Source organism: Festucalex cinctus, chromosome 13 (genome assembly GCF_051991245.1).
Source record: "Festucalex cinctus isolate MCC-2025b chromosome 13, RoL_Fcin_1.0, whole genome shotgun sequence".
Lineage (NCBI taxonomy): Eukaryota > Metazoa > Chordata > Actinopteri > Syngnathiformes > Syngnathidae > Festucalex > Festucalex cinctus.
In genome coordinates, this window is record NC_135423.1 from 18,139,484 (window position 1) to 18,157,783 (window position 18,300).

The following is an 18,300-nucleotide window of genomic DNA, read 5'->3' on the forward strand; positions in this document are numbered from 1 at the left end:
ACAAAAACAACCTGAAGTGCAGACAGAATGAAAGAGTACAAGAATTTTAGTGACGCTTATTCAATCAGAGGTTTAAGAGGGCCTCGTTACCTTCAAAAAGCCTGTCGATGATTTCAAAGCCAGCGCGCAGGTCTGATAACGAAAACTCATAAAACTTAGTCCATCCCTAAAAAAAAAAAAAAAAAAATAGGTTAAATATTACATACGGTTTCAAATGACATGTTCATGAGTTAAATTGCTTCCTTTTGTTTATTCCAGGGCTTTTATTCATAAAATAAAATGCTTAAATGTGAAAAATTCTTCTATAACACTTTATCATGTTTGCTTGCTCAATACAAAATTAACTTTTCTATGGGCGCTTCGACTTCCTCCCACATTCTAAAAACACGCATGCTAGATAAATGAAGATAAATAAAGTGTGACGTTGGATGATAGTTTGCCTATATCATATTTGTCTTGCCCTGTGACTGACTGGAAAATGTATACTCTCACACAAATTCAGCTTATATCCACTCCAGCTGACCCATGACCCGAAACATGATTGGTGGGAGAAAACACATTGATTAATGGTGCTTTATAGAATTAGCTTGAAAGTAAACTTCACTTAAGATCAGCATAAGTCACCATTTGTTCCCCATACATTGTCAACAGTGACTCAGGTCATAGAAGGTCAAGGTAATAACAAAATGCTCAGCAAGGGAAAATAGTCTTGTGTCCAAATAAATGCATGCACACCAAACATGCCAGCCAATGTAGTGTAAAACTATACATACATGTATGACTACAACCTACAACCTCAAATCACATTTCGGAGACAATATAAAGAGAGGAATTAAATCAGGCATTACCGAACATGCAGTCCCCTGCAAGATCCATGGGAAGACCTAATTACCATTTTGTGTCCCAGTGAAGAACTCAGCTATGCTTTAACGTTAAAATAATTTATTTTATTGTATCAGTCAATAATGTAGACAGTGTGCTTGCGCACATGTGTACGTGTGTGTACGTGTAGGAGTATGCGTAGGTGTATGAAGGGGTGTGTGACCTGAGGTATGTAGTTACGTCTCTCTTGGCAGACAGCATGGAACCAGGCTAGACAGAAGAGAGACTGGGCCCGGGCCAGTATCCCACCTAAATAAAACAATTAACACTGGCATAAATGTCACATTAAAGAGGAAGTCAACCCAAATATTTTATTTACAATAATATGTTCTATGCAGCCCCGTTCGTCTAAACACACTATTCTGATCCATTTAATATTGTGTTTGTGGAATATGAGTTGCAGCAAAACACACCCATTTTGATCCATCTCAGGGGCCGGCCATTTTACTACTAACTTGCTGTCCACTTTAAATGACCTCACAGTTGCTCAGGGCTCAGGTAACGACCAATCACGGCTCACCTAAGGTGGCACCCTGAGATGGATCAAAACGGTTGAATTTTGCTGTTAATCTCATATTCTACAAACACAATATTAATCAGAATGTCGTGTTTAGACTGGTGGAAATACATACAACATATTAGAACATTTTTGGGTTGACTTCCCCTTTAATAACCTATTAATTGAGCTGAAGTAAACTATAAAATACCATAGCAGATTTAAACAATAAATGTTATGAGAAGAGAAGACCTTTACTGATCTGTTCCGGTGTCCATGATTCATAGGTCCTCAACAAGTTCCTCTTCAACCCAGGAGGATCCTAGATACAGGATAGATAAGGAATTCAGACCACAAGATGAGATCGTGAGAACACGTTTACAGATCAAGCAAAATTACACATGCTTAATACATGTGTGCATCTATGCAAATATGAAATCAATTCATGTTTGTTTTTGATTCAGTCACATTATTTGGTACATCATTTGGTACAATCATTATAGCAACAAATTAGCAGATTATGGTCAGGTGGAAGTTTATATATCATGTCCAATTAATATGAAGAGGAATAAAAAATAAATACGAAATAGGGAATCAATGGTAGTAGAGTATATCACGAAGACGTAACCCACTGGCCATCATCTACATTTCCAAAGGATAAATACACAAAGTTAGAGTGCAGTTGTGTCCCCTAGTGCACTATGGTAAGTTACAGTTTTATCATTCACTTCAAACTTGGGTTATATATGTGCCGACAACTTAAGGAGAAAGCATCTTTGGGCTATGTTGGGAAGTGTTGTGCTACATTAAATACAACAACATGAATGAGTTCTAAATAAAACATCAAAATGTGAGAAAAATAATAAAATAAAACACCCGACAGCGCACACATTTAGCTGGTCACATTAAAGCTGAAATAAACAATTAGGTGTCTTGCTGAAGCACCAAAACAATTTATTCTCATAAAAACACATTTGCACTTTTGAGTTGATGCGCTATTTAAAATGTTTTTCCTCCTGTCAGTCTGTGGACTAATAGAGAAAGATGGAGAGACAAGAGCAGAGGAACTGCTAGGTTATGCGCCATGCATGGTTGCGAACTTTCCCCTTGTGTAGCACTCTCATCAGAAACGCGCCATGAGATAATGTATGCCTCTGCATTCTGGCTAACATGCTGCATATTCAGCTAACGTGCTATATGTATAGCATGGCCTTCACCTATCACATTATAACCCTTAATTTACACAAGGAATCAACAAGACATAAAGATAAACATATTCATCATCCAATGGCATCCAAAAGTAATACAGGCAGCATATAAAATGTGCTAATGTGTACCTCATAAGTGATCTTAAGGCTGGATTGCAGCAGTATGGGAGGAAATCTGGGATGAACCTCTGATGTCAACCAGAGACGGAAGCCTTCTTTGGGACGAAGCACATTTAGCTCCTATGAAATGAGAGTGGTACACATTTAGAAATAGCATGTGCACAATGTTTTTGGTCTCATCTTGAATATAAGCAAACAGTAGGAGGGGCAAGCTGAAGGTCGTGAGTTCGTTCCTCAACCTTTGAGTAACTTTTTTTTTTTTTTATTATTATTCTTTATTTTACTCTCCTCCAAGTGTAAATATTACTTTAAAACTGAGTTTATTTGATCTCACTCTAAATAGTCAAATTTAGTCTAACTAGAGTCAAATTTACATTCCCATTTTGTTATCTTTCTCAAACACTCATGGTTAAAAATAGCACGTTGACACCTTTAGACCAATGGTGTCCAAACTCGGTCCTCATGACCCAGAGTCCTGCAGTTTTTGTCATGACTCGAGTCATGCAGGAGTAATGTTTGGGTCTTGTCTCATGTCTGGGGTCACGCCTGGGTTACGTATGAGTAGAGTTCATGACCGTGCGCCAAAGTTCACGACCCGTTATGTGTCTGTTTTGTTATTGATGTAACAGCATCCAGTTTCAACTAGTTTTAGGCTATATGATGTCTGGACTATATGATGTCAAGGATCTTTTATGCTATATGATGTTTGTTGATGTCAGGAACTATCTGTAATTATGGAGTCAACAGCCAATCAAAAAATTTGATGTCAGTACTAGTACTCACATGTCAAGCCACAACCAATGAGATTGATTGACTGTCTATTTAAGGGTCTGAGAATTGTGTGAGTTTTGCAGGATTATTGCAAGCTGGTCCTCTGTGCGTCCCCGCAGCCCAAGTGGGGCTTGGCATGTCGTGATTCTCGATGCATTCTCGTTGTTTTTCGTTGAGTCAAGTTATGTGAATAAATAGTTAAAACCTTATTTGAGTTTGCACTTTGGAATCCAAACCTGTCAGCACACAACAGTTTTTGGACGTCTCTCTTCTCCAACACGCCTGAAGCTCATCAGCAAGCTTTGCATAAGCCTGATGATGATCCTGTTCATTGGAACAGGTGCGTTTGAGCAGGGAAACATCTGAAACCTGCAGGACTCCAGCCCTTGACGACCGAGTTTGGACACCATTGCCTAAGGGTCTTTCATGCACAGAATTCCTTTCAATCAATATGTTCCTGCCTCATTTGTAACTCCTAATTCGTTCACATTAAGTCACAGACGAGCAAACACGGGAACTGACATCCCTTTAAAAAAAAGTGTCTATCTAGATGAAAGACAGCTACATGGATTAATAGCTAGAACTAATTGGTAAGATGGAATTTACTTTTTTTCTTTGCACCTCGCTAGTGCTTTGGAGGCTCTGTTCATATTTGTCCATTTTCTTCCTTTCACAACCACCATTTTGTTCATTCGTCATTCTTTCATCTTAACTTCCCTTTTCACACTGCCCCAGTCATTCCCTCGTCACGGCAGTTTTTCATTTCAAGCTTGACTGCCAAGACCTCATCAGTTGATGGGTACGAGGGAAACAAAGAAAGAAAGCGATGAAGAGGAACAGAGGGAGGGGTTAAGGTTCACAGGCTATGTGTTACTGTTAGAAAATAGCTTCAGATGATATCCAGGATGTAAAAGACAAGTGAGGAAAATACAAGAAAAAGCCTTATTTCGTACTGCGAGCACCACCGCCGGACTGAGGGACACACGGGGATACAAACAGACACTCATGTTTCTGCCCCAATAGCTATGCCTCCTAGTGAGTGCTGACCTGCCACACACAATACCAAACATAACCCAAGGAAAGGTACAATGACATAAAAACCCCACATACAAAAAAGAAGTGATAAATAAATGTGGTATAGCCACAGGTGACTCAGAGGTTGACAAAAATTGTGTACAAAAATATATATTACAAAAGAAATCACACCAACAACACAGAGTGCTTACTTTTTCGAGGAGAGGTAACCATGCTGTGACAAGATGAAGGTTTTTCAAGCACAGCCACTCTCCGTTTCGGGAACATTCTCTGAGTGTGGCCAAGGCCACGTCAGCCTGTCCCTGACCCATCGAGATCTGGGCAGACAGAGACTAACACTCAGGCAGGGCACCAAACAAAGGAAATGGGATGGAAAATCCAATTCTGTCTTAGCATTCGAGGTTAGTGGGTACATAATGTGATTGCAACATTGAATTTTTCTCTTCAGTGGGTGAAAGCATGTAATTGTGAAACTAGATTACATTGCAAATTTCAATCCAATCAAATATGTAGATAGCTGACATGAGTAGAATTCCTACAAATTAACTCATTTGCATATAAAGTTGCAATTACAACTTTGTCAAAGACAAAATAACCAATTTTGGAACTCCAGCTAGTTACCCACCAAAAATAATTAACTGACAGAGTCTGAATCTGAATTTGAATTTGTGTTGTTTACCTCATGATACTGGTCCCGACCCACAGTGTCTGTGGCAAGTTCGACAAGCTCCTGGGAGGGGTCGGCCCCCGGCGAAGTGATGATCAGTACTGGTTCCCACTCCAATGTCTCAGCATAAAGACGTCGCAGGTTGAGAGGAGGCGGCGAGAGCTCCTTCATACCTGAACACAATGAGAAAAGGCAAAAAAAAATGTGTGGATTTTTTAAAAAGTAATTCAAGAGTACCGTTTTGGCGTATGGGGTTCACTGAGAGGCAATAAAACATCTGAAAAAGCATAATAACTGCTGATCGAAATATAACTAAGGAGCAGTGCCAAAAGAAGGTGAACTTGTGATTCAGTGGCAGTTAACTTCCCAGCATGCAGGATAAAGGTGGAGATGTGTCACCAATGAGAAGGGAAGGGAGGGTGGTCCACATTGAAATTGAAGAAGAGGTGAGAAGGGAGATCAGGGGTGACACAATGATGGAGAATGGGAAAAAGCTAGAAGACAAATTGGCGGGTAAGAGATAGTGAGGGAGATAAGGAAGCTGATTCATTATACATACCAAGAGAAATGTAGCAAGTTGAGAAGCAAATCTTGTACATAATGTATAATACCTTGTCAGCTCCCTGTTGTTGAGGCCCTTTGTCAGTGTCTTCATTCAATTGTGTGCGTGTGTGTGTGTGTGTGTGATGTTTGCACTGAGCATGGGTCTCTAATCCTGCTGTAATTTATTGAAACATCAGATAAAGGCACAAATGCTGGAGCATTTTCAAAATCTCGGCCTCCACACACATTCACTACACACACACGCACACGCCATCAAACAATGGCTTCAGAAAACGCCAGCGGATACCTTTGGTGGCTGCTGCCAAATGCGATCTGCTCCACCCTCCCAAACACACACAGACACTCAAGGTCCTGGTAGAAAACATCTAAACCCACCTTAAGCTGATTCGCCATGGCAACTTAAAGAAAAACATCATCTGACCACATGACTTGTGGTGTGTGTATATAATGGGGGCATTTATAGCGCATGCATGTGCACAAACATGCAGATCACCACCTATGTTCCCGGCAGTTAATCAGTATTCTCGCAACAAACAAGCATCCAGGAGATGAACTACAACATTGACCTTGATTTTTTTTTTTAACAGTACGTCCAAAAAGGAACCTAAAAAAAGAAATAATTGCTTCAAATGTTAAAAAAAAAAAGTGTATGATTATGTATGATCAACCCGATGTTAGGAGTATTAGGAGTTGCTTTTCCACATTTCTTGACATCAGTCCATCCCTAATTTATACTGCTGATCGTCATTAGGCTTGCAGGGGTGCTGGAGTCTATCCCAGTTGACTTGGGTGGGGTACACCTTAGCCAATTGCAGGGCAAACATGGACAAACAATCCACACCAACTAACCTGCATGCATGCATGCATGCATGCATGTTTTTGAAATGTGAGAAGAAAGTAGAGTGCCTAGAGAAAACCCGCACACAAGCACTAGAAGAACATACTAAGTCCACACAGGAAAGCTGGAGCAGGATTCGAACCCCCAACTTCAGATCTGTGAGGCAGATCTGCTAAGCACATTAAAAATAACTGTAATAGAATAGATTATTTGTACTGTATATGATCGCTGTCTAGTCTCATGAAAATTCAGGCTCAGAAATAAGATGACTCAGAGACATTTTTTAAATTATTTCCATATAAGTTAAGCGAGGCATGACTGTGTGCGAGCAGTGGCCAGCCCTAGACTGAAAGGATTGGGTGAGATTAGTTGTAAGAGGATTACAGACCATGCCTCATTAGCATACTGATTTACTGCCAAAGACACAAATACGCACACTGTTTCTACCCTATTCGTGTTCTGTTATCAGTGCATCTGCACTGTACTGGATAAAGACTAATACTCTGCAAATAGTGACTGCAACTTTAACGGTGAACCCACTTGCTGTTCAACAAGTTTGGTGACACAATGCTGCAGCTGCAGTTGTACACATAATAAGCTCCAATACAAAAGCTGTAGCAAACATTTGGCTTTCATAGAAATTTTCGATTGACACTGTCACAGATGTATTGATTTTTTTTTAGTTTAGTTTTTTTAAATTGTGGTATTATGGTTTGCCCCTCTTATGCAAGGATTTTTTTTTTTTCTACAACCACAATAACAAATTCATTTGGTCACTGGGTCTGATAGTAAACCAAAACACAATTTTAAATAAGAACAAAACACTCTCAAAAATCAGTGAAAGTGTCAGTAGAATTGCTTACGTTGAACTGACTTACACAAATGGCATTCAGCAAATGTATTATGACTAGGGATGTACCGATATCCAAACATCACGATACGATAGCACGATATGAAGGTCACAATACAACAATTATCACAATATTGTGGGGAGGTTGGTGATACAAAAAAAGGTCACAATATTGCACTTAAGTGATTGTGACAGTGGTACTTAATTTAAAAACAAAACAAAAAATAGCTCAGACTAAAAAAAACACAATATTGAAGATAACAGCAATACATATAAAAAAACTACAAACTCTAATAACACTTAATATTGAGGCACTTACTTGCTTATGCATGCACACATTGAGTTCCTCCACATATTGACTTGCTTCACAAGCATATTAAGTTTCCCTTCATCTGACCATTTGTGTGGATTTTAAACATGGAAGGGCCAAAACATGCCTTGTGAATATTAAACTGCACTACAAAACTAGCCACCAGGGGGTGCTATAATTGGACAAATGGAAAAAAAAATGACTTTTTTTTTTTTCCCACAGATGCGCTGCTTTTAATATCATGACATGGCGGTGATGAAATATTGTGGCAGTTTTAATATCACAATATCATGATATTGTTGTTATGGTTACATCCCTAATTATGACAGAACATATAGTGACCAAAAGGAAGCACGGACGAACACCGATATCAGGCATCGGTATCAGGTCAGCCGCCACTGCCTTGCCTTATTTTATAGCCGCCTTCTTGTGGCCACATTACAATCAGGAACTAGTCATAACAAATGGGGTTGTCTCAATATAACTTTTTCACTTCTGGCACGATACCAATATTGCAGCCTAGAGTACTGTCTGATACTGATATCGATCCAATATCAGCAAGAATTATACATGCTTTTATTTTTTTATTTTTTTTAAAGGTTAGAAGAGACTTGATCAAGTGAGCCTATTCAAACAAAGAATGGTAGACAGCAACCATTTTTATGAGAAAATATGACCCATATGACCCATTCCAAATTTTTGGGTTACATAAATTCAAGCTCAAGAAGAGAACATAGAAGAGAAGGTGCAGAGTCCGGAATGAACTGTTTGTACATGAGTGCTAAATATCAGAGATTTTGGATGTAGACCGATATAATGCCATACTTTTTTTGGCTGATATCTCACCAATATCCGATATCAATATTGGATCTGGACACCCCTAGAAATTAAAATAGAAAACTGCCGTAAATTTCAAATTTCAATTTGATGGAAAAATGCTATAATTTACACAGGTCTTTCTTTAAAATTAGCATTAATTTTGGTGGGAAATTTTATGTATCAAACTTACTAATGCTATCGGTACTTGGTATCGGCATCAGTGACTACTCAAGAGTTGAGTACTATTTGTATTTGTATCGGGCCGTTAAAAATAAATAAATAAATAAATAAAAATATCGAACGTCTCTAACAAAAAGCCAAATGAAGCATAAAGCAATAAATGACCACCTAAAAGATGGTGAGACTGACTCATAGAAGAACACAAATACGATAAAAACAATCTGGAGTCATCTCCATTTTGTCAGGATTTGTTTCTGCAGATGTAGAACCACATTTACAGCACTTCTACATGTCTATTGGAAGCAACAGAGTCCCAATACTCTTTGTTGTCTCCTTTCAATCCACCGTTTCTCTGGTGGCAAGGGTTTCTTTTATTATAGCAATACATGAACTATGTATATTATCACTGCATGGATATTGATATTAATAATACACTTCCTGACTTCATTCAATGTTCAATGTTAACTGACAAACTTGCTGTTGTGGTTGTTCAACTCCCCCTTTATTTTTGCTATAGCTGTGAGACTGGTGTGTGCTACTTTTTGTTTTGTTTTGTAACGTCTTCTCATCCTAATTCCTTAGGTAGAATATTTTCTTGTGCGACTTTGCTGTATTTGTGACAATACCGACGCTGGTATAACTAAGATCAACTACTGGAGCCATAAAATAGTCTGAAATTAAAAACACTTACCCAATGCCTGTGAGGCGAATGCTGTCATGGCACTTTGCAGTCGATCAGGTCTGACTGCCTGAACCAATAACAGCTACAGGGAAGATGAAAGGAGGGTAAAAAGATGTGAAGAGGTATACAATTGTATAAATAGGTCTTTCTGTCATGGGTTTTGGGGGGAAATTAATGTATAATAAGTACTAGTGGTATTGCTACTAGGTCTAAGTATCAGTAACTACTCAAAAGTTGAGTACTCATACTGGTATCGGTCTAAAAACAATGGTGTCAAACATCCCTAATATTGACAAAGTATAAAATAGAAAATATCTACCTAACAGAGACAAAACAGTAGAAGGCCATACACAAAAATGTGTATAGACTTCCGGTTTCTCCATCTAATGGAGATAAATTGTTACATTAGTGATATAGATTTAAAATGTGAAATCTGACCTGCTGGAAGGGAGTAATTTTCTTGGCAATGCTGGATGGAATTTCTTGTTCGCAGTGCGAGCTCCGTGCGAAGGACATCCAAAGGTCTGAGTCACTCAAACACAAGGACTGATAGAGGGCTGTGAAAGTAGCCTGAAAAGCAAGGACAGCAGATGTAACTAAACCCAAAGAAAAATTACAATGTGAAATTGAGAATTGCATTGTATGATACTTGGAAGAGAATATGACAAATTTGGATTTCAATTATCATCACATTCTTTCACATATTTGTAGATATATACTATATTACAATACTAGTGATATGTTACATTCATAAGAAGTATGAAAGATAGTCTTGTGGGCATTTTGTCGAGTAAATCTGTTTCAGTGTTTACCTTGTAAACTGCCACCGATCTGTGTCTCTCCTGATCGATCCAAGATGGGAACTCCTGACATGTTGGAAGAGGAGAAATGGAGGGAAGGCTGATTCTAAAGTAAAAGATTGCAGTGTGTTCTACTTAGAGAGAGAGAGAGAGAAAAAAAAAAAACTTACCTCTTGTTTGAAAATTTCCCCGACAATGGAGCCAATGAAGACCTCCCATTCCTATAAGAAAATTATTATTCTAGCTGATAATTGGTGAATAATTTGTGTTCAAATAGGCCAGAATGTCTTATACCGAGAGTTACTGAAAATGTTTGCATCATAAAATACACTGATAAGCATACTCACATTTTCCTGAAATAATTCGGGGTATATGCCCTTGGTAAAGTGAATCGCAAACATTAACTGGTCAGCCTGTAAGATACAAGTGAATGCAAGAAGAATACAAAACAATCAAGAGTATGTAACAATTGTTTGCGAAAGAATTTTTTTTAAATGTAAAGGAAACGGTGCCTTGGGCATTAAATTATTAACACCCATATCTGTACAATAATGCTCATTTAGTGTTGATATAAATAATATTTTAACACAATATTCAACAAACATGATACGTGCTACAGTTTTGTACTATACTCAAATGCAATAGTACACGATCTAACGATACCTACCAGCTCAGCGAGCTGAATCATTTGCATTCATGGTTGAGTTCAACAAAGAAGGGAAAATTGACCATCTTGAAAATGTGAAGTCTCTTTGCTGTTTTTATACTATGTTGTACCACTGTTTCTGACTTTTGACCAGAGCCGTCTTACTGGCGTGTGTTTGGAAAAGTGTGAGACTTTAGTCAACAGATGAGTTCTGCAAGCAAAAGCCTGAGTGTTGATATTCTATTAAAGTCACATAACTTAGCATTCAAACAGAATTGCATTATTCACTATGTGAGCTTTGGAGTATAAAGACCCTTAGTCAACGGTGGACATTTGCCTACTGTATTAATTGGAAGACTTAATTACATAACTGTACAAAATGCATTTATTGGATTGTTGAATGCTTCGACATCTGTTGGATATACTTTCCCCTATGTTTATAAATTGCTCACTAATACATTGTTTTGGTGCAAAAGGTTCAATATCAATAGAAGGTGCAATGATTAATCAATAACTAATTGATATATCGATAATTGATTAATCATTTTGAGGCCTTGTTTAATTTAAAATTGTCCTAATCCTCAAAATTTCAACCTCTCAACAATACATATTCTCAAATTTTTGTGAAAGTAGTCTGATTATATTTGTAGTGAATCAAAATGAGACATTTGCATGTTATGGGCCAAACCAGGAATTGAATCATAATCACTTTGTTTGCACATCTCATTGTCAATTTGAAATAATGTCTCATTTCTGAATTAAGGGATGTAAATTAAAAACGTTTTTTTTTTTTTTAATTCATTCAATTGTTTTTTCATTACCTTGAAAAGTGAGCGACAGACATACTCATACACCATATTCTTCAAGCTTGCTTCCAACGCAGTGATCCTGGTTTCAGTATCTGCAGCTTCCTGCAGCATGCAGAAATACACGTGAATATGATGACACATGAAAAGAAGACTAGGGGCTCTCTATATTCGTACACACTACTCGAGCATACAAACTGTGCATCTTGATTTTAGTGCTGGTGCAAGCCTTGTTTAGCGTGTGGCAATTTAACAGATGACTCCGCACCATGCTGGACATTTCGGTGTTCTGAGGGCTGGGATACACCCCGGGCTCATCTGACAATTTGGTTGCTGAAAGTAGATTCACTTTACGTCTGCTTGAACCATGTCTAAGTACTGACGAGGGAAGTGTAGCACAATTTTGGTGAATGTGATTGAGGTGCAGCCAGATACATTCTGCAGTCCGTTGACGTGTGGTGTGTTTCAGTGTATTTTTTTTCATAAATATGACAATGGTGTCCATCAAAACCTCTGGATCACTGTCAAAATCAAGTCATTGAATACATTATTTATTATTATCATGTTTATTATGTATTTTTAAAGAGAGTTAAGTGCAGTAAAATAGTGGTGGCCATACAAAATATAGACAATGGGCATTTTCACTTAAAGGTGTACTGTACTCACTTTTGTTGCCAGAGGTTTAATGGCTGTATTTTGAGTTATTTTGAGGGAAGAACAAATGCACACTGTTATATAAGACGTACACTGACTACTTTTTATTGCGTCAAAGTGTCATTTCATCAGTGTTTCCCATGAAAAGATGTAATTCAGCATCTTCAGAATTACGAGGGGTGGACTCACTTTTGTGAGATACTGTATGTGTGTGTGCGTGTATTCGTGCCTGTGTGTGACTAACCACACAAGTGCTTGCATTAAGAAAAAAAAAAGCTATTTTGAAAGGAAGTGATGTGAACGACTGGGTCACCTTCTTGGCCTGAAGAGCCCTTTGGAAGAGGCGTAGAAATGAAGCCAGGCTGAAGCGGTACATGTTGTCGATCTTGGAGAGGTCTGTGATGACAAAATACATCTTGCTCGCACTTTCCGCAAGAGGCAAATAGGCATCCCGTTCCTGAAGCCCAAACAAAACAACATGTGAAAAAAAGTTCAACAGAGAAGTTTGTTTGTCGTTTTAAGTGATAAAACTTTAAAATGCAGAATTGGTATAGTGGCACACAGGAGAACCGGAAGCATTTGTTATTGTGATGATTTTCTAAGTCAATTTACTACATTTTTGTAAGTATGGTAAAAAACATTACATATTGCATATATGTATCAACAATATTGTATATGTATCAGTTTTGTTACATCTTATTTATAAAAGAATCAACCAAAATCTTCTACATACAGTTTATATTATATCTCGTGTTGTATCAAATATGCCACTATAGCATAGAGAAATTCTGATATCGACCCATCACAGTGTGGCTGAGAAACAGCAGGACCCCGAGAGACATTTTCTCATCTTGAGAAAATGTGCAGGTGATGGTAGGATAGAGATGTTCCCCAAGAACAGCGAAAGATCGCTCCTCTATTCCCACCGTAGCCCAAAGGCCAAACATAATGAGCAAAGATGAATAGTGTTTAATAATCAGAGAGAAATTGCACGCATAAAAAGGAGTCCGGGGAGCAAACAATTGGCCCCATTTCTCAGAGATATTTTAGAGCAACTACCAATCTTCTGCATACGTAGCTGCCCGAGGGTTGTCTGAAAATCTTCAAGGTCTACTTTTGAACAAGGTTCCAGCTAAGTATTGAGACACAGGGAGGATATGTCAAGTTAAACTGCCTGGCCTTGATGGTGGGGCTGATAAGAATGTTGCCCATGAGACACATTTTTCACTGCATGTGAGTACCTGGTCCAGAGATGCTTGCAGACGGTGGGATTCCAGTAGTGACTCCTGGATGAGAGCACTGCTTGCTTTGGCCTGGTTCAGACTGTCTATCAGCTCCCGATTTTCCAAAATATTCCCCTGTGATGTAGCCAGGGTCTGATACGGGAGGGGTGGACAGAGCAACAAGATCTGTTATAGTAAGTGCTGCCGTCTTGTAAAAGTCTCATAACAGATTTATCCAACCATTCGCAAAACATATTTTCTAAATCTGACTGAAAATAAAATGCATTCACAAAAACATTCAGATAAAACAAATGGGAAAGCAGTGAAGCATGGGAATGTTAAACTAACCTTAATAAATCTCAAGACTTATTTCTTGTATCACTGATGGCCCGTGTGTGTAGTTTCTCGTACATAAAAAGTTTTCCAGCGTCTTTGTATGCAAATGTTTTTGAATGAGATAGTACTGACCTAAGGCTAAATTAGGCAACCACTACCTGTTTGTCATAGCATCTTTACATTTTGTTTTCACACGAGCTACCTCCAGTCCGGCAAAAATTGCATTTAAAAAAAATGCAGAATGAAAATATAAACCAGGTAATACTGTAAGTATTGAGACTAAGGTATTTCTTCTGATGATGACCAATCGATCGATCAACTGATTCATCGAGTTGTGGACTTCAAAAGGACCAGTCAACCCATCATCACCGCGGGGGAGGTGAGTGAAGTGCAACAATTCAAATACTTGGGAGTACACTTGAAAAGTGGACTGGATTGGAGCACAAACATGGATTGTTTACAAGAAGGGAATGAACAGCAAAATCTTGGACAATCATTCATATCTTCTCTTCGACAGTCTGTAGAAAAGGAGCTCTTTCCCAAAGAGACATATTTCGCTTTGCTGTCGGAAACAACACTTCAGATCATCTTTAATAGCGGAAGAAGAAGACACGGAAGAAGACGAGGAAGTCGTCGTCATTGCAACTCATGTATGACTCAGGTTTGCTAGGAGCACTACCATGCGGCCAAAACAAAAGAATGTACTGTACTATTTACAACAGCGAATAGCTGACTGACCATGATTCTACCTTTTGCCTCAATGCAATGCACAATTCTAGTTAATGTAAGTTATTTTAAACTAAAACGAAAACAAAAAAAATCTGTAATCAGTGGTGGAAGTTCCAGCCTTATTTGCTGCCGTCAACTTTTCACATTGAGAGTGTGTGTGTCTTCAGAGAGGCAAAGCATGCTCTCTACCCATTAATTTCAGAATGCAACCTATGTTATGAAGTAATCAGCAGCTCATGCTTGAACTGCTTCCTTTCCTTGTTCTGCCTGACGCACAAGACTCCGGCACTCCTTTTTTGGGACCCTGCGACTAACCGAACGGCACATTTGAAGACTCGGAATTTCCCAATGGTCAGAGTAAAGCAATGCGTGCTCAGAGCGTATTGCCAAAACACACCCACGGAAAGGGAATTGTTTTTTGTAAAATACTATCCCCCCCCCCCCCCCCCCCCCCCCCAAAAAAAAAAAAAAGTCTCATGGGGTTCTTCTTATGACGCATTTTTTTTGATTGGTGTGACTTGTACTCCGGATCACCATGCAGTCTGAAAATACGGTATATAATGATTCCCCACTGGGTGTGAAAAAAATACTGCTACACACCGTACAATAACATACACGTACACACTAAACAAGATGCACAACAAACGGTGTGTTTCTTTGTTAACGGTGTACCTCCAACAGTGAATCTTCTAATAGTGCAAGCTGAATCTTTTTGTCTTCCTCTTGTTGAAGCAGTCTGGTTTTCTCCGTCTCTAATTCTGGCTTCTCATGTTGTATGGTCAAGGCAAGAAGCTATTCAAAAACAAACATTTATACTGTCATGACATTGCTACAAAAAGTGCTTAGGTTGACAAAAGTAAAGTAGGATTTAGTGCTGGGAAAAAAAAAAGATTACCTGTCCTTGCAGGCCTGCCCTTGTGGTGGTAAAGTTGACCTCCGTAACCACAGAAACAGCATCAGGGGGGATGAAGGGAGAAGGATTACGTGTTGCCAAGAAGAGTCGGAAGTCCTCATTGTAATCAATAACCTTGTCGCCGATCTGTACTACGTATCTTGGGCCTGTGTCCAAAAAGGAAAGAAAAAAAAGGATTCAGTGCTTCATATGGTCTTAAAAGTAACTCAAATACTGTATGACCTTGACTTTTCAGCCACTGTAAATAGAATTCTAATGCAGGATGGCCTTTTTCTTTCCGCTTCCTTCCTTCCATGGTCAACACCCCACCCGTAGCTTCCCATTTCCAAAAATGTGGTTGAAGGAAGGTCGATCCGAATTGTACCCCACTGTGATAAAACAGCGGAGCTGACTGACGTAAAATATATACTGTTTCAGCATCCATGACTTGGCAGTTGGCTAAGCGAAGCGTCACCATTTCCGGCCCCTTGACTAAAATTCAAAAGTAAGCAAAGTTGCAATGTTATCACAAATTAGCATTACCTAAAAGTGTAATGAGCATTAAATTCTGATATGTGGCACATACTTAAATGTTGGGTAAAACTGAGGATGCTGGGTATTTGTTTTTGGCAAAGTGTCCACTGCACGCACCACATGCACAGATCAGAATACTAATTGACAAAGTGCAGTAGATGTGAGTACTGTAAACATTCAGTTGACTATAGTAATGAGTTATTGAGTAAAAAAAAATAAATAAAAAAAAAATAAAAAAAAATAAAATAAAAAAATACCCTTAATGATTTATTTTCTAAGTATAAAATATTTCTTAATTCGGGCATTGATATTATGTGGATTATTTTAAGGAAAAAAAGGGTGCATCTGAGGGAAATAATAGTAAGAGAAATTATGCTACATGACAACCTTAAAATATAATCAAATACGGTTTTGTGCAGTGTGCAATTGTACCTTGCGCGATGAGGTCTCTCCTCAACAGTGGATAGAGTACAGGTTCCACTCCATCCATTTCTTGAATGATGAGAGTTTTTCCAAATCTGACTGCCAGCTCCAGGGCTGTCATGAAGTTACTGTCCTTTATAGACAAACAAATATGTGTTATGAATATCAGAGAGGTAGAAAAAAAGTGTGAAACATCGTAACAACTACTTGAGCTATATTAAAAAAAAAAAAAAAAAAAAAAAAAAAACACAGAATGGCAATCGACCATATGCATCTGTCCTGATTTAAAAAATAATGATAAGACAGGTAATACCCGTTTTGTACTACAACAGTTATGTAGGTGGATTTAATGCACATTACTAAGTGGTTGCCTACTTACCATACATTAGTCATTGTAGCTGAGCCCATGCAGTTTAACACCACTTCAATTTACACATACAGTGACAAATATGTTAATTTAATACTTATTTGACAGTGTTCGTTAAAACAACAATCATAATATATGTTCTGCAGTTCATTTAAAATTCTGCGGGTATGTATCTTTGATAGTTCATGACATCGGCTGACCTTTAAGTCGTATTTACCTGTTGGTTGATAACCTCAAGTCGGTTTTGTTTGAGATGTGTGCAGAGCCACTCTGTTGCTCGGGAGGAAGGGTCGATGAGAAAAGGACATGCAACACTCTGAGAACAAGAGAAAAAAAATCAGCAAGTGTTTAGTCATGTTAGGATGTCTTGCACTCTATAGGGGTTTGGATGTTGCTATGCTTATTGATCAGTATTATCATTGGCGTTCTACTTTTGATGGTTCATCTGTCTTATTACAACCATTACTAGGTTTTTATACCATATTTTCCTTGGGTCACTGCACTATGTGACTTCACAAGTGTACGGCATTAGCACAAACAACAAAAACACACTGGATCTATGATGGAGCAACTCCTTACCCGTATCTTAAGCTCATTGATCTATAAGACAGAAATGGAGAAACAAAACACAAACACAGATGAAACATGTTCATATGAATGACAACAGGCTCACTGCAATTGTTTGATACTCTGAATGATGATTCAAAAAAAGGATGAAAGAAAGGGGTGGAGATGAGTGATTGAATAAGTGCGGGAAGAAAGCAAGAAAACATAAAACCACAAAACTGTATACTGATTTAGTATATACTAAGAGCACGGAGCGCAATATAAATGAAATTACCATCCAAGATAAGAATAACAATTAGATTAGTTCCCAACCTGTAGTATGACAATAGCGTTTTCCATGGACAGGTCATCAGACGGCAGCCCTTGACTCTTCCAGATCAACTGTTCACTCTCCAGTGACAGGAATGACCTGAATTCAAACTCTATACAAACAAAGATGCCCATAAATCAAGATTGTGATGCGTTTTGCCCATCAAATACAACTGAGTGTTCCCTATTCTTTCATAAACAAGCCATCAAACTGTTGTCAAAAGCACATTTACTTTGCAGTCTAGATTGAGCCATCCAGGTTTCCAGACAATGTCGACGACGATCTTCAGGGGCTGCAGACAAATACGTAATGAAGGCTGCGGCAAGCATCGCCCTCACAGGGAGTGTATCTAACTCATTCTTTATCTCCAACATCTGATGGAGAGAAAGAGGAACAAGAAGGGATAATTCCGGAAAAAGTCAAGATAATGCATATCAATGGCGAAGGTAGCTGGAGCCAAAGATACAATTGTTCTTGTTTTCTATTATCATAGTATTTTAATTTGCCATGCAAATCTAATACTGTGGCCAAAGGTTGTCACCTCAAGTTCTATTAATAATGCACTACATAGATACCAAGTTTCTCATAATG

General features: G+C 38.4%; 1 protein-coding gene across 4 annotated transcripts in view; it reads right to left on the bottom strand.

The window, feature by feature from the left end:
• dync2h1 (dynein cytoplasmic 2 heavy chain 1) overlaps window positions 1–18,300 on the bottom strand; it is a 99,831-nt gene that overhangs the window by 38,829 nt on the left and 42,702 nt on the right. For 3 of the 4 annotated variants that reach the window (XM_077540644.1, XM_077540643.1, XM_077540646.1), the window contains 21 exons: window positions 17,942–18,083; window positions 17,712–17,821; window positions 17,412–17,432; window positions 17,050–17,148; window positions 16,475–16,598; window positions 15,512–15,675; window positions 15,289–15,408; window positions 13,570–13,704; window positions 12,642–12,785; window positions 11,690–11,779; window positions 10,570–10,635; window positions 10,393–10,443; window positions 10,235–10,288; window positions 9,861–9,992; window positions 9,432–9,504; window positions 5,192–5,352; window positions 4,704–4,829; window positions 2,716–2,826; window positions 1,631–1,700; window positions 1,046–1,131; window positions 91–166 (listed from right to left, as the gene is read on the bottom strand). In XM_077540644.1, the coding sequence (XP_077396770.1) occupies window positions 91–166; window positions 1,046–1,131; window positions 1,631–1,700; window positions 2,716–2,826; window positions 4,704–4,829; window positions 5,192–5,352; window positions 9,432–9,504; window positions 9,861–9,992; window positions 10,235–10,288; window positions 10,393–10,443; window positions 10,570–10,635; window positions 11,690–11,779; window positions 12,642–12,785; window positions 13,570–13,704; window positions 15,289–15,408; window positions 15,512–15,675; window positions 16,475–16,598; window positions 17,050–17,148; window positions 17,412–17,432; window positions 17,712–17,821; window positions 17,942–18,083 (2,155 nt within the window). The remainder of the gene's footprint in view (window positions 1–90; window positions 167–1,045; window positions 1,132–1,630; window positions 1,701–2,715; window positions 2,827–4,703; window positions 4,830–5,191; window positions 5,353–9,431; window positions 9,505–9,860; window positions 9,993–10,234; window positions 10,289–10,392; window positions 10,444–10,569; window positions 10,636–11,689; window positions 11,780–12,641; window positions 12,786–13,569; window positions 13,705–15,288; window positions 15,409–15,511; window positions 15,676–16,474; window positions 16,599–17,049; window positions 17,149–17,411; window positions 17,433–17,711; window positions 17,822–17,941; window positions 18,084–18,300) is intronic. The other variant, XM_077540645.1, reaches the window with a different exon arrangement.